The following is a 14,521-nucleotide window of genomic DNA, read 5'->3' on the forward strand; positions in this document are numbered from 1 at the left end:
AAATAATGAACATCAATATTACTTAAACAGTGACATGAATAACAAATTAGAACACTTACAAACCAACATGACACACAACCCCAAAGAACATCATCAACACAACCGAGTAGTAATTTTACCCTTAGACAGCAGGAATAGGCGAGGCACGACTTTTATCTCCTTTTTCTCACGAGCTGGTCTAAATTTTAGCTCATGAAAGGCCCACATCTCCTCCCGTTTGTCACATCAGAACATGCAGACACAGAAGGGCTCCCAGCTAAACGGATCTGCATCCCTGCTCTGTTTCTTCATTCCTTCAATCTTTTCATTTTTCGCTGCATGTCAGAAACTTGTTGACTGTTTTACATCACCATCAGTGACAGTCTGGGCACAGACAAATGAGGCAGAACCTTTAAAAAAAAGAATCGCTTAGATTCTCCAGATTTCACTGAAAGATGCCGACTCATTGTAACCCTTGTGCTATCCTATGACCCCCCCTTCCATTGTGTTCTCCCTACCATGACAAAGGTGGATAAAGGTGGAAAGATTTCATGTAATCCATGGACACCAGTGAAGATCACAAATCATTGAAGAAAAAAGGTTCAGAGCACTGTCTAGTGGGTCTAGATGACCCCACTCCCATCGTTAAAGAGCCTAGGATAACATAAGGGTTACTCCTGCAGGAGTCGACAGATGTGGCTGATTCTTTCAAATAATAATGCCTTCTACGTGTCTGAAATGTTTTAATTTATCACTTTTCTTTGTTGAGGTGTGACTGACAGAGATAGAAGGGAGGATTTTCCTGCTATGATGCTGTGGTTTAGTAAAGACATTACTAGTTTTCTCCATCATCATGGCTAAAATGATGAACTGAATCCCTCATTTCACTCTGAAGGTTCATCCGGGTAACATCATGCAGACGATTTCTTCTTTTTTTGGGGGGAGGAAGCAAAAAATAACTGAAAAACAGCTGGAATCTTGACGTTTATGTGGACGTGAACTACTTTGGTGAAATGTTTGTTCCTTTAAATGATGTGAAGTGATGAGTGTCACCAGCTCGTCCACAAACGCTGAACTCAGCGCCAGGAGGCCTGATGTGAGAAGAAAGCTCCACGTTGGCGTCAGAAGACTTTATTGTGTTACGAATCTTTACAGATATTTAGAAGATTCTTTTCAAATTACATCTCATTTTAACCAAAACACAAATCTTTACATTTTTACTCTAAATGACCTGATTTCACAGATTTATCAAGACACGAAACTTCTTCACATGACGACAACAACAAAGCATTTCAGACCAACAACACACACACACACATTACAGGAATGCCTCAATCTTGATTTTTATAACTGTAATCTCTGGGATTATTCTTTTCAATTGATAATCTGATGTTTCAAATAAAACAGTCAAATGTTGGCCAATACATTCACATCAGTTCTTTCCCGTTGATCACCTGCAGGGATTTCTGACTAAAGTTCCTGTTGGTTTGTCACATCCATCCATTTTCTAATTAGGCTTTTTCCTCCTTCAGGGTCACAGGGATGCTGGAGCCTATCCCGGCCGTGGGGGCAGAGGTGGGGTTCCGCCTGCGGGTGGGGTTCTCCCGTCCATCACAGGGTCACAGAAAGACACACACCTGAGGGATCATTCAGAGTCCTGAGGAACCTTTGGAGGAGAAAAGGAACCAGCTGGGAATTGAACCAGAACCCTCTCACTGTGAGTGCTGACCGCTACACCCCTGTGCAGCTCATTGATCGCTTAGATTTCATAATTTCTGAACTTTTGCAGAAGGCGAGACGGAGAGTCAGCAGCCCAACGGAAACGCTGGTGGCAGTGATCGCCTGAGGAGAAACGGGAATAACCGCTGAAGGAAAAGTGGAATTCTTCAGCTTTTCTCTGTTTATTGGATGGATTAGAGTCTGAACTCACTGGAAGAAGAGCCAGCCTCATGTGTCTCCCTCTCCTCTGCTCCTGAAGTCTTCGGTTCTTCTGCGGCCTCCAGCATCGGCTCCTTCTTGGTCCTCACGGCCCAGTGCATGGACTGCAAACACATGACCCGAGTTACAGGGGGCTGCCGGGCTTTGGACAGGAAGACTGAGAGTGAGGACAGCACCGTTCTAACAGAATCGCTTAGAGCTTGCCAGTCACGAAAAGGAATGGTCACGCCGCTTCTTCTCCAGAGGTCGTAGCTCTTCCTTTTGTCCTCATCACATAAAACCTCTTTTGCTTCCTGAAGCTTCTGGAAATCTGCCACTGACAGCAGAAAGAAATGAAGCTTCTGATGCGTTCAGAGGACAGAGGAATAATGAGTTCTGTCTGCAGACGGCCAGAGCCTCTTCGCCCACCGCTTTTATGTCAGTGAGACAAGCTCAGAGCGGCAAAAGCAAAAGCTTGACTTTCAATGATGATTCTGCTGATGAAAGAAGCATGATGGGAAAGGAGTCACCGGTATTTACCTGCATGCGGGTCGTCCAGGTGTTTGTCCGGGTGACGCGCCAAAGCTCGGATCCTGTATTCATTCAGGATCTGTTCAGTCTGAGGAAAATCCCAGACGACATCCGCTTAGAGTCTAAAAACACAGTTCCAGCGTTTAGTCGTACTATGTGCGTTAAAATTGACGGGACTCCGTTTGCATGAGCACCAATCAGATGTGATGTGTTCATATGCACCCCGGAAATCTGTCAATTGAAGAATCCGGTCTGAAATTTAGTCAACAGACTTTAAACTTAACCTTTTGTTGTATTTTTATTGTGCGTATAAACAGAATTATCGCTAAAATCTGTTGGTTGAATTTTAAACAATATGTCGACTTTATGTAATTTTTTCAACCATAACTCAAAATAATATGCATTTCTCAATTGACATTACATTTGCTATTTGATCGTGTAATTTGCAATTCTAATATTTTGAAATCAATATTTAAAAATTACAAATTAATATGACAATTTTCAAAATAAAATAAAAAAACAGCAATTGTCAATTGAGAATTGCATATAACTCTAAATTATTGGTGAAAAAAACTTCTATACCACTTATCTGTCCTGTTGAAATGCTAAAAGTCTGACCTTTATATTCAATTAACCGAGTGATCATACAAAACTGACTATCAAATAATTGATCCTAAGGAGCTGATCTGATCCATAAACCATCAAGAGGACTGAAAGTTTGAGTCTTTCGTGCAGACAGACTGGAATAAATCTGATATGAGACGGAAACACCTCAGCCAGGACTTTCAGAATAAAATTAAAAATGTGGTTTTCATTTTTGCAACTGTAATCTGATTACTTTCGAGGATCTGATTACTCCCATTTCTCTGGGTTTTGAGGGCATGTAAACCAGTTTGGCAATCGGATTATCCTGTTAACATGATCACTTCAATAGTCTGACTGAATAAATCAGAGGATGATAATCAGATTTTCGGTGGTCACGTCATCGGCTTCAACCACCTGTGGTCCGGGATTCGGTTCTGACGCCACAGAGCACAGAGCGCGTGCAGCATCTCTTCGTGCGTCACGTGGTCTCTTTTCTCACGATGATCAACCTGCAGGTTGTTAATGGTCGACAAACATGTTTTCCTTTTCCTGCAGCTCGGGCAGGAATGACGTCATCAGAACTTACGGACGACAGCTCGTCGCACCCCAGCACTCCGTAAAAATCCTCCCGGTCCTCCGGTTTACTGCGCAGAAGGGAATCCATGGCTCTTCTTTTACCGGACCGGATCTCTGCGGTTCTGATCCAGGAAGGTCGATGGACCAACTCCCTCTTCCTGGGATGCCGCTGAGGTTCTTGGTTCTGGTTGGACTGGGATTCTGCTGATAAATCAGCTGAGTTTAAAAGAACCGAACAAGCTCTCACTTTCTCACCAACATGTGACGTGGGTTGCGTTCGAGGACCCTCCTTTGTCATGGGAGGAAACACTCCCGTTTTGGGTCATTCCAGTTAATACTAAACCTCAAAAAAATAAACTCAATGTGTAAGTATATATTGTAATTATAGCGTTTATATTTTGATATGTTTTCAGAATGCTGATAGAGAAGTTCTTGATTTAAATACATTTGATTCAGTTTCTGCCTTTTTATGCTGGAATTCTCCAAATCCGTCAACAGAGGAAGAAAACGCTTTAAACTAAAAAAATCTAATACTTTTTACAGCAATAAAAAATAACTTTACTGAGAATGTTTGCTTAAAAATTCAGTGTGCAACTGTTTTCGTGGTTGTGATTTAGTGTTTGATTTACCAAGTTCATAGTGAAAGTCTAATTTTAAATAAGCATAAAAACCTTTAACAAGCAGAAAACCTTAACACTCGGTTTACTTTTAATACGTTTAACGTAATATGCAATAATGGTAATAATAATGTTCATGCATGCAATTTTATATCAGAGCTTTTTTTTAAAGATGGCTTTTATTTTTATAACTAATTATTAGTTAGTGTGACGTCTGCTTTGAAAAATAACCATTGCTAGCAGATAACTTTCTGGTCACTTGTAAATTCTTTGTCTGATACTGAACTCAATCTTATTTATTAGACATATTTACTTCGATAGTTAATGCTGCTGATAATCTTTAAATGAGGTGTTTTCACCTTCGTTATTTATTTTTTCCTTATTATTATTTTTGCATATGTTTTAATGTCTTTCTTTTGTCCGACCGTTCATGAAGGCATCAGTCATTTGTTATGGTAGACGTCATCACGCGCGTTATGCAAATGAGCCAGCTGTCTGCTCGGCGGCTCCTGCGGGCTGAAGATGGCGGACGACGAGAGCAGCCACCGAGCGGCCTTCTCTGGAGCCTGCGTTGCGGACGAACCCGCCGCTAAGAGATCGAAAATCACTCCACCGGACGACCGCGTCTTCAGATCCATCGAGGCGGAGCCGTTTTCCTACGTCTCCCCGGCCACGGAGAGCCGGGAGGCGGCGGTGAATTGCGAGCAGCGGGCCGAGAGGGAGGCGAAGCCGGCGATGGCGGGGGAGCAGGCCGCAGCGGGCGGAGACAACAATGGGCTGGGACTGCTGGGATGCGAGCCGCCGAACCCAGCCGAGAGGCTGAGCTTCGGCTTTGGTTCTGCTGAGGGGAGAACGGGTGAGTACTTCTGGTTCCCTGACGAAGGGCTCCGTGTTTTCATCGCTCGGAACGGCTGGTTGTTAGCCCGACGTACCGAAGATGAAAGGAACCGGAAGCGGCAGGAAACAAACCGATGCTCGGCGAAGTTCTCGTTCCTGTTCGAGAACTTCGCCGACTTTGACCACGTGACTCGTGTTGACCTAAAAGTCCAAACTTTGGCGGAACTAAACCGTTTAACCCAACTGGAAAATAGAGGTTTAAAAATCCATCAATCGAGTTCAGTCAAAAACTGAACTCCGGGATTTAATTTAAGGTAATTTCCCGGATTTTCTTATGTAAAGATAATTAATTATGAAATAAAAGCTCCACATTTATCCAAACATTAGAAATGATGAATTTCTAATTAAAGTTATTAATCTCAATAGAATAGATTTAGGTGTCATTAATGAATCTTAAGATCCATCAGTTATTGGTTTATTTATAACATGGAAATAGAAAACAGAAATCAGGAATTTTCCTTTATATTAAAATTAAGAAATTAACCAGGAATCAATGAATTCCCTTTATATGATTGAAGTTCTATTAAGTTGAGGTGGCTCCAATCAGAGCAGCTCCTTCAGCTGCATTTTAGTCATCCTTTCCTGAAGCATGAATACGGTCCGCGTCGTGTGGCGGCAGAGGTCTCGGCGTTCGGCCTTTGACCTGCCGGTTTTGCCCTCTTCAGGCTTCCTCGGGGCTGACGATCTTCCCTCCAACGGTCTCGCCGTCACACCAGAACACCTTAACGACGACGATGACGGATCCTCTCATGCTAGTTCCAGCGACTGGACTCCGCAGCCCCAGATCGGTCAGAATGAGGCAGGAATGTATTTTCCGCGTCTCCCTGCAAAGCCGTTGTGAGCTCAGGTGTGTGCGTGTGCAGGTTCCTACAGTCTGATCCATCAGCACATCAGAGAGACGGACCCCAGGGCCATTCTGCGGGACCTGCTGCCCGAGACCATACTCCCACCCGATCTGGACGACATGACCCTGTGGCAGATCATCATCAACATCTCAGAACCTCCCAAAAGGAAGAAGAGAAAAGACGTGAACACTGTGGAGGACGTGGTCAGACTGCTTCATGAGAGCAAGAGGATCATGGTTCTGACCGGTGCAGGTGTAGGTGTTTCAGTCCCCAGAAGGGCTTTTTCTGCCTTCATGTTGGGTAAAGAAACGGTAAACACCGGTTTGCTTCGCAGGTTTCAGTTTCCTGTGGAATTCCCGACTTTCGCTCCAGAGATGGGATTTACGCTCGGCTTGCTGTCGACTTTCCCGACCTTCCCGATCCGCAGTCGATGTTCGACATCGAATACTTCCGACGAGACCCCAGACCGTTTTTCAAGTTTGCTAAGGTTGGAAGGTTTTTTTTGTCTCTTCCTTCTCTGGTCCGGCCCAAGTTTACTAAACTAAAGCCCCCAAAATGTTTGTGACATTTAAATGATTTAACTCACACTTCTGACTAAATTCAGATGAAAAACATATTTCACTATGTGTCTATGAAGCCTCTCATTCATCCAGGTAGATTCCATCATAGTAGTGGGTTTAGGGGCCGTCATCTGGACTTAAGAGATGGTTCGTTGTGAAGGTCCTTCACATTTCCAATTAAATATGATCTTTTGTGATCTCCTGTTTGACCCTGAAATGACCCAGAAGTGACCGGCATGCGCAGAAGAGTCCTCAACGGTGACCGACGTCACTGTTGTTTATGGAAGTAGCTAACGTTAGCAATGGATGTCAACAACAGTGTTGTCAACAGCAGAGCTATTTTTGCTTTATTACATTTATTTTCACAAAGGAGCCAGAATAATTACAATCTTCTCATTTTAAAAAGAAATTTAAAAAGGAGGAAAGTTTGTGGCCATGGCGTTTTTTGAAGCAGTGTTAGCCAAGTCTGTACAGAGAAACGTGTGGAGTGGTGGGATACTGATGTGAGGAGCCAGGATCGTCTGTACCCTCAGCCATTTAGCTGGAAATGTTTTCAAAAACTGCCCGGTTACGGTAAGAGCCCTGGAGTTTGGCCTGAATAGAGAAATATGAATCCAATCGGTGACCTCACTTCCCTAACACTGACTGGTCTCAGCAGCATCTTCGCCATGGTTGATGTTTATGATCTAGTTCCTGCCTACTTCAATGCAGAATGATGACGTTTGTAGCGTATCGATGACGTACGGGTCGGATTCATGTGGCCTGGCCGCTCAGACAGAGGTCGAAGAGATCGGATACGTATTCGATTCAGGACCACATACCAAACTGGCTTGGGTCGCATTCGAAAAAATCGGATCTGTGTCGTTCAGACTGTCATGAAAAGATCAGATACAGGTCGCATAGGGGCAAAAAATTGGAATTGGGTCGTTTCAGCCTGCAGGGTGAACGTAGCCTTTTAGGCCCGTACACACCGGGACGAATTTCGTGCGCGATATTTGCCGGCGTTTAACGCCTTGTGACTAAATAAAGGGCACCAATGTGAGTGTGCACACCGACGCGAAAAACGCCACGAGTAAAAGCGTCATTTTTTAAAAAACGCCTCGGGTTCGTTTTTTTGGTTTGACGCACCGCGTCAAAAACTACACGACCAATGAGAACGGCGTTTTTGCACACGTGTCTGGAGCTTCTGCAGTTACAGTAAAACACAACTTGGGGGCGCTCAAACACAAAACTGCCTTGCTGAGCACACATACCAGCGAAGAAGATAGACGTCAAGTTGCACCTACACTGCCACGAAGAAATAAGACGAAGAAGATGCACTCACTGACGGACATTCTAAAATATCCCCGAAAACGCTCATGATACATTTTCAGCTCTTGTACCAGTCGATAAAACTCCCCATGTTCTTCTCTTCTTGTAACTATGGGATGTACCCAAAATCGACGTCTTCTCTGGCGTCCTTCATCATTAAACAGAACAATAATTTCTTCATCGCTGGAACTGGAGCTACTGGTGCTGGAAATATTCATGTTTTCTTTGTTTGATTCTGACAAGCACGTAAATACTTGCTCTCTTCTTCTGAGTGAAAAGCGACTTTAAGAAGCGTAAAGTTGCACAGCGCCACCTTGTGTACAGGAGTATTTCTGTTTACATTAAGCGCCATGTAATGTCAGGGAATGAAATTGCATGTTCGCTCGGCTCATCGTCAGCGAAAATCGCCTGGGTGTGAACACAAAAAACGTGTTGAAAAACGCTGGCGAATAACGCCTGGCGAATATTCGTCCCGGTGTGTACGGGCCTTTAGACAACAGGGTTTCGGGTCGTTAGGAGTCCTTTGTCCTCCTTGGGCAGGGTAGCTACTGTCGCCCCACCCCAGCTGAGGAAAAAGGACACCTAACGACCCGACACCACATGGTCTTAGTAGACAATGGCTACGTTCACACTGCAGGCTGAAACGACCCAATTCCGAATTTTTTGCCCCTAAGTGGCCCAATTCCGATCTTTTCATGACAGTCTGAATGACACAGATCTGATCTTTTCAATTGCGACCCAGGCCCCGTGGGTTTGCCGTCCTGATTCCGAATTGTAGCCGTTCTTTTCAATTGCGACCGCCGTCTTACCGGCCAGGCGACTTGATTCCGAACCGTACGTCATCGACACGCAACAAACGTCATCATTTTGCGTTGAAGTAGGCAGGAACGAGAACGTAAACATCAACCATGGTGGACGATGCTGCTGAGACCAGTCAGTGGAAGGGAAGGGAGGTCACTGATTGGATTAATATTTGGGCTGATCGCTCTTTTCAGGCCAAACTCCAGGGTTCTTATCGCAACTGGGCGGTTTTTGAAAAAAATTCCACCTAAATGGCAGAGCGTGGTGTTGAACCTTTCCTGCGATAACTTTTTTTCTTTCTCCCCTTTGACCGTGCTCAGAAGCGCGGGGGACCCAGGCGATCCTCCTCCTCCTCCCTGTTCTGATCCTTAGATTCTCCAGAACGGGTTAATAAAGAGTCCATAGCATTTATTTTGGGGAAAACCTTCTTTTATTACCGTTCTCCTTCCTCAGTAACACACAACATGAATGCGCGCCCACACTGCCCCCCCCCCCCCCCTATTCTCTATCGTGGCACGCGCTTGCACACACACACACACGCGGGGGCGCGGCCCCAACACATACACATTCCTCTTCCACTACAGTGGGTCCAGACGATCCCGACTCCAATGCCTTCTTAAAATGAGAAGATTGTAATTGTGCTGCTCCTTCGTGAAAATAAATTTAATATTACAAAAAGAGCTCCGCTTTTGACAACACTGTTGTTGACATCCATTGTTAACGTTTGCTCCGCAAACAAGTGACGTCGTTCACCGTTGAGTATTCTTCTGGCTTCTGCGCATGCGGGTCTCGTTTGGGTCGTGTCACGGTCACACTGGAGATCACAAAAGTTCGGATTTACTTGGAAATGTGAACGGTCTAGCAAACAAATCAGATTTTTTCAAAAAATCCGAATTGAGCATTAAGCCCTGCAGTGTGAACGTAGCCAATACCATCCAGTTTCAGGTCTGACTCCTCCCCCGTGAGCACTCATAAACCAACCTGCAGCCTTTCATCTTCGGAGCCGGCCTGGAGAAGGGGTTCGCTCTCGTGAGGGGGCGTGTCTTCTTCACACCCACATGTGTTTGTTCAGCTGCAGCGTATTTCAAAATAAAGCCAGTGTCTCTGCACTTTTCAGAGAACCTTGTGTTCTTTTAGGATTTCTGCTGAACAGTTTTCGTTTCCTTTTTGATGTCAGATCATCAGCTTTGGATCATTGGTCTGGTTTAGAACCGAACCCGCTGTGAGGATCCGTTGCAAACGTTTTCTGTTTTTGTTGACGTGTTCCAGGAGATCTTCCCCGGGCAGTTCCAGCCGTCTCCCTGCCACAGATTTATCGCTATGCTGGACAAGCAGGAGAAGCTGCTGCGCAATTACACACAAAACATCGACACGCTGGAACAAGTGGCTGGAGTGCAGAAAATCATCCAGTGTCACGGTGAGCCGCCGGCCGCCTCGTCTTCTGGACATTTGTGTTCTGGAGACGATCCACGAATCCCGTCTTTCTTTCAGGATCGTTTGCGACGGCTTCCTGTCTCGTTTGTAAACACAAAGTGGATTGTGAGGCTATAAGGGAGGACATTTTTAATCAGGTATGTCTCAAACATCATTTAACTTCCTGTATGAATACTTGGTGGAGATCGCTCCGATCAGCTTCTGATCTATTGTGAATCGTTCCCAGTGGTCCTTTCATTTAGATTCTTTGCCAAAATCAAAAAACCTGTCATTTTCCAGGACATAGTTTCTGCAGAGTGGCTGCAGTTCATCAGAAGTCTTCTTTCACGTCCCTACCGTTCTCATGCTGTCCTCTCCTACGTCCTCTTTACTGAACAACAACGCCGTAGGCGCACCGCACCACAGTGGAGAAAATGTACGACTTTGTTGTGGAAATTCAGTTCTTAGAAATGCAGATTGATCTTAATTTTCTTTATAAATGTCCTCCATCATGAGAAAACTCCACAAGAAGATGTTAGAAACACCCAAACCACCGTTTTTACTGGAGTGTGTCTTTAAAATAAGAAGCAGGGGTTTGAAACGACCAACGGCTCCATGAGATTCTTTGGGGCCATGAAAAGACTTGCTGGAGACCCGGTTCTGCAGACGTTCTCCATGTTCTGTTGGGTTTCTGAGACGGGCAGCTTCCCTGTTCTGTGACCTTCCTCCTAACTCTGTTTGGTCCGGTCTGTCGTGTGTAAATGAACCGCAGTCTGAAGCGGATCTATGGACTCCGGTTCTGTCAGACACGGTCCTTTGAACAGAACTAACGTGCCGACCCCTTCCAGGTTGTTCCTCGGTGTCCGCGCTGTTCGGACATTCCTCTGGCCATCATGAAACCGGACATTGTGTTTTTTGGAGAGAACCTCCCAGAGATGTTCCACAGAGCTATGAAGCAGGACAAAGATGAGGTGGACCTCCTGATCGTCATCGGATCTTCCCTGAAAGTCCGACCCGTGGCCCTCATCCCAAGTACGTCTGGACCGGACTAACAGGTGACACCCCTCCTGGGGGTTTGGCGTGACCCCTTCTGTCTTGTCTGCTGCAGATTCCATTCCTCATGAAGTGCCTCAGGTTCTGATCAACCGGGAGCCGCTGCCTCACCTGAACTTCGACGTAGAGTTGCTCGGGGACTGTGACGGCATCGTCAACGAGCTTTGTCATCGATTGGGTGGAGACTTTGAGCCGCTTTGCTTTAACTCTTTAAGACTGGCTGAGATCACAGAGAAGCCCCCCCGGTTACCCGAAAGGCCTCCAAACGAAACCTCCAGCGATGCCGAGCCGAACGCCCGTCCTACCGACACCGCAGACCAACCTTCAGAGGAGGCGGAGAGCCCGCAGGACACGGACGCCGCTCAGAGAAACGCCACGCCCCCGGAGCCACGCCCTGAAAAGGAGGCGGCAGAGTCTCCAGAACGACCGGTGGAGGACACGCCCACGGAGGAGGCAGACGCGTTCAAGAGCCAAGTCTCAACGCTGGAAGTACGGAAACGATGTTGGATGAGTCGGATCAACAGAAGTCCGATCAGCAAACGGCTGGAAGGTGAGCCCGACGCCTCCACGAGAAAAACGCTCCCCAGTTGGACGCCATCTTTACTGAAGCAAACGTCCTTTCTCTCTACGTCACGTTGTCGTCCTAACGGACCCTCTGCTGTTCTCCACAGCGGGCCAGTACCTCTTTCAAGCACCGAACCGGTACATTTTCCACGGAGCCGAGGTCTACTCCGACTCTGACGACGAGACGTCCAGCTCCTGTGGGAGCGACAGCGAGGACTCGGAGGGCAGCGTGGATGGCGTGGAGGACGACAGCGATGCAGAGGAGGACGGAGCAGAAGCGGCGGCAGAGGAAGAGGAGTGCCTCAGAGACACATTACCACACAGTCCAGCCAATGAGACGGCAGACGTGCAGATAAACAGAAGCTCTGAACAGACTGAAGGCTTCGCACAGATTTAGGTGGAAACAGTTCTGGTTTAACAAAGCACTAATCGTCTTTATATGTTTCATATATAGTTATTTTTCATAAATGGAGACGCGGAGCCGTTTTTCCCTCATGTTTGCATGGACACATCCCTTTTTCTCCATCGGCATTTCCATCTGCAGCTCATCGATCGGCGGCGCCTTCGCTTTGGGCGGAGCCACCATCATGCCTGGTGTATACGTGGAAGATCAGGGCCGTCCTGAAAGACGAAGAGACTCCACAGAAATGCTTCATTTCAGACCAAAGAGCTTCTGTTTTCCTCAGCTTTACATGTTTGTTCTGTCGTTTAAGTCTGGGTGAAACCATGTACATACTTCTGAGATGTTGTTTCCTGACATGTGGCAGCTACTTTTACAGTCAAGCCTCTTATTTTTATACTCCAGTGTGAGACGCGCTCCTCAAAGGGTAGATGATCATTTCAATCTGGGAACTCCAACCAGAGAATCGTCACTTTGGAGGTGTTCAGTTTGGATAGAAATCCTTTTTTTTTAAGTCCCGTTTTCTTGCTCTGTCACTTTTCATAAAGGACTCGGATGCCTGTGAACGCGTCATGTGTGGATTTATTGAAGCGTGTTTTTTTCCACAGCAGTCTCTGTCTCTGGGAACGGCTCTAGAGAGCAGACTGACGGTTACTGGAGAAGAAATGACTGTTTTGGTTGAAATCTTCCTGCTTTAGCTGCTGCTGAGGAGCTTCATCAACCACTAGAGCCTCCCTGGGGAGTTTGACGAGACCCTTCAGTGTTTAGTGTCCAGTGTTCAGGTGGGTGACCATGAGACGGCTTTTTGAGTGCTGGATTTGGTGAGGAACCGTTCTTTGGACTGAAGACCGAGAAGCTTTTTCCAGGTTTTGCTGGAAATGGTTTTCCTCCATAAAGCAAATCATTTTTGCCTTTAAATCTTTATTTCCACTGATCTGGACCTTCAAGACGCTCTGCAGTCGCAGTTCCTGCTCTAGTTTTGGGATTTCCAGGCATTTGTGTCCTGAACACCTCTCTTACCTTCTGATGTGCTCCTCTCTGGGGGGTATTCCAGAGAGCAGGTTATGCTAGCTCCCGGGGTAAGTTTGAGGCTAAGGAAGTGTACAACCACCGCTTTTGGTTCCAAAAACAGTGATGTTTCAGGGTAGGTCAAGTTGCCATGGCAACTCATGCTCTGAACATAACCTGGTCTGGAACAGGTTTAGTTGAAAGTTAGTTTGTTTTCAGAGAGGTGAAGCAGCATGGCGTGTCCATTTGAAGATGATTTAGTGGATGAAGAAACTCAGATAATACTTTTTCCACCATGAGAGGGTGATAAGACCACGTATGGATGTTGGAAAAATAAACTTTTTACTTTGATCTAACTTAATTATTTGCTTCAGTTAAGATAAATCAATTATTTTTAGTTAATTCAGCTTAAAAATAACACGTAGTTTTCAGTTATTTTACTTTCATTTAAAGTAATTCAATCAAGTAGGTGTAACTTTGGTGCTGCTGTTAGATTGGCACCGCAAGGGATTCTGGGATATCATTCCCTTTGCCTGTCTGGACGGATTTGGGTCTAAGTGTGGGTTTTTGACCAAATGTGTTTAGTTGTTTAGCTGTTTTACTGTTTTTTACCGAGTTTTTTGTACCGTTATATTTAATTAGTTCTGCAACTTGAGGGAGAGGGAGGGAGAGGAGGATGAGTTTATATAGCACTGAGCAATGAGTATTGATAAATTCAGAGATTATTTATTTATATATGCAAATGTATCAAATCTGCCTTGTGTTGTTCAAGTCATTTTAATGCAGGCTCAAATTTAGACATGAGAGTTCAAGAATTACAATAAATTAAGATGGAAAACTTTAATTGAATTGGAGTAATATTACATTAAGTTAGATAAATATGTAAATTTGAGTTGTAAAAAAATATTTAGTTTGATAGACGTAAGAAATTAGGTTGAATAAATTACTTTTAACCAATTAAATTAATTAAAGTTGGATAAGTTATATGCCTCACAATGGAAATAAGATCAGAAACTCGTGCGTTTACTTTGTTCTTCTTCTACTACAAGCAGAAACTCTTTCTTTTGCTGATGATGCAGCCGTATTACTTTTTTGATGGTCGTATAATCTTCATTTGCCGTCATTAAAATCTCAGACTCCGTCTCACTGAAGCATAGCTCTCTCTTTTCTCCACGCGTTTCCATGGTGACTCTGGAAATCGGCGATCCATTGAGAATGTCTGTACGTACCTGCTGTGCACGTGCATTAACCCAGGGTTACCAAGTCGAGCATAATTACACCAATATCCGGTCTGTTGGAACCGACATACCCAGAGTGAGCATGTTCAGGTGGATTTCAGCCAGAGTTCAGGGTTAAAGTCAGGCTAGTTTAAACATGCTTCCTGGAATACCCCCCTGGAACCATGGCGGTTATCTGATCCAACAACATGGCAAAATCATGAATGAGGCCAAGTGATGCTCACCT

General features: G+C 45.2%; 2 protein-coding genes across 2 annotated transcripts; one reads left to right on the forward strand and one right to left on the reverse strand.

Annotated features, from left to right (window-relative positions):
- Positions 1-1,094: 1,094 nt before the first annotated feature.
- On the reverse strand, positions 1,095-4,698 carry dnajc12 (DnaJ heat shock protein family (Hsp40) member C12). The gene is made up of 5 exons (XM_011484769.2): positions 3,599-4,698; positions 2,437-2,515; positions 2,094-2,233; positions 1,910-2,021; positions 1,095-1,821 (listed from the first exon to the last, which is right to left on the reverse strand). Exons 1-5 carry the CDS (start codon positions 3,884-3,886, stop codon positions 1,739-1,741), a joined length of 702 nt encoding a protein of 233 aa, XP_011483071.1. The 5' UTR covers positions 3,887-4,698; the 3' UTR covers positions 1,095-1,738.
- sirt1 (sirtuin 1) lies at positions 4,693-12,615 on the forward strand. Its single transcript, XM_004077504.4, has 9 exons — positions 4,693-5,061; positions 5,768-5,890; positions 5,966-6,201; positions 6,282-6,434; positions 9,889-10,036; positions 10,111-10,190; positions 10,881-11,064; positions 11,141-11,635; positions 11,757-12,615. The coding sequence occupies exons 1-9, from the start codon at positions 4,728-4,730 to the stop codon at positions 12,044-12,046; spliced, it is 2,043 nt and encodes a 680-aa protein (XP_004077552.1). The 5' UTR covers positions 4,693-4,727; the 3' UTR covers positions 12,047-12,615.
- Positions 12,616-14,521: the final 1,906 nt, after the last annotated feature.

The sequence above is a fragment of the Oryzias latipes genome, chromosome 15, assembly GCF_002234675.1.
Source record: "Oryzias latipes chromosome 15, ASM223467v1".
Taxonomy (NCBI): domain Eukaryota; kingdom Metazoa; phylum Chordata; class Actinopteri; order Beloniformes; family Adrianichthyidae; genus Oryzias; species Oryzias latipes.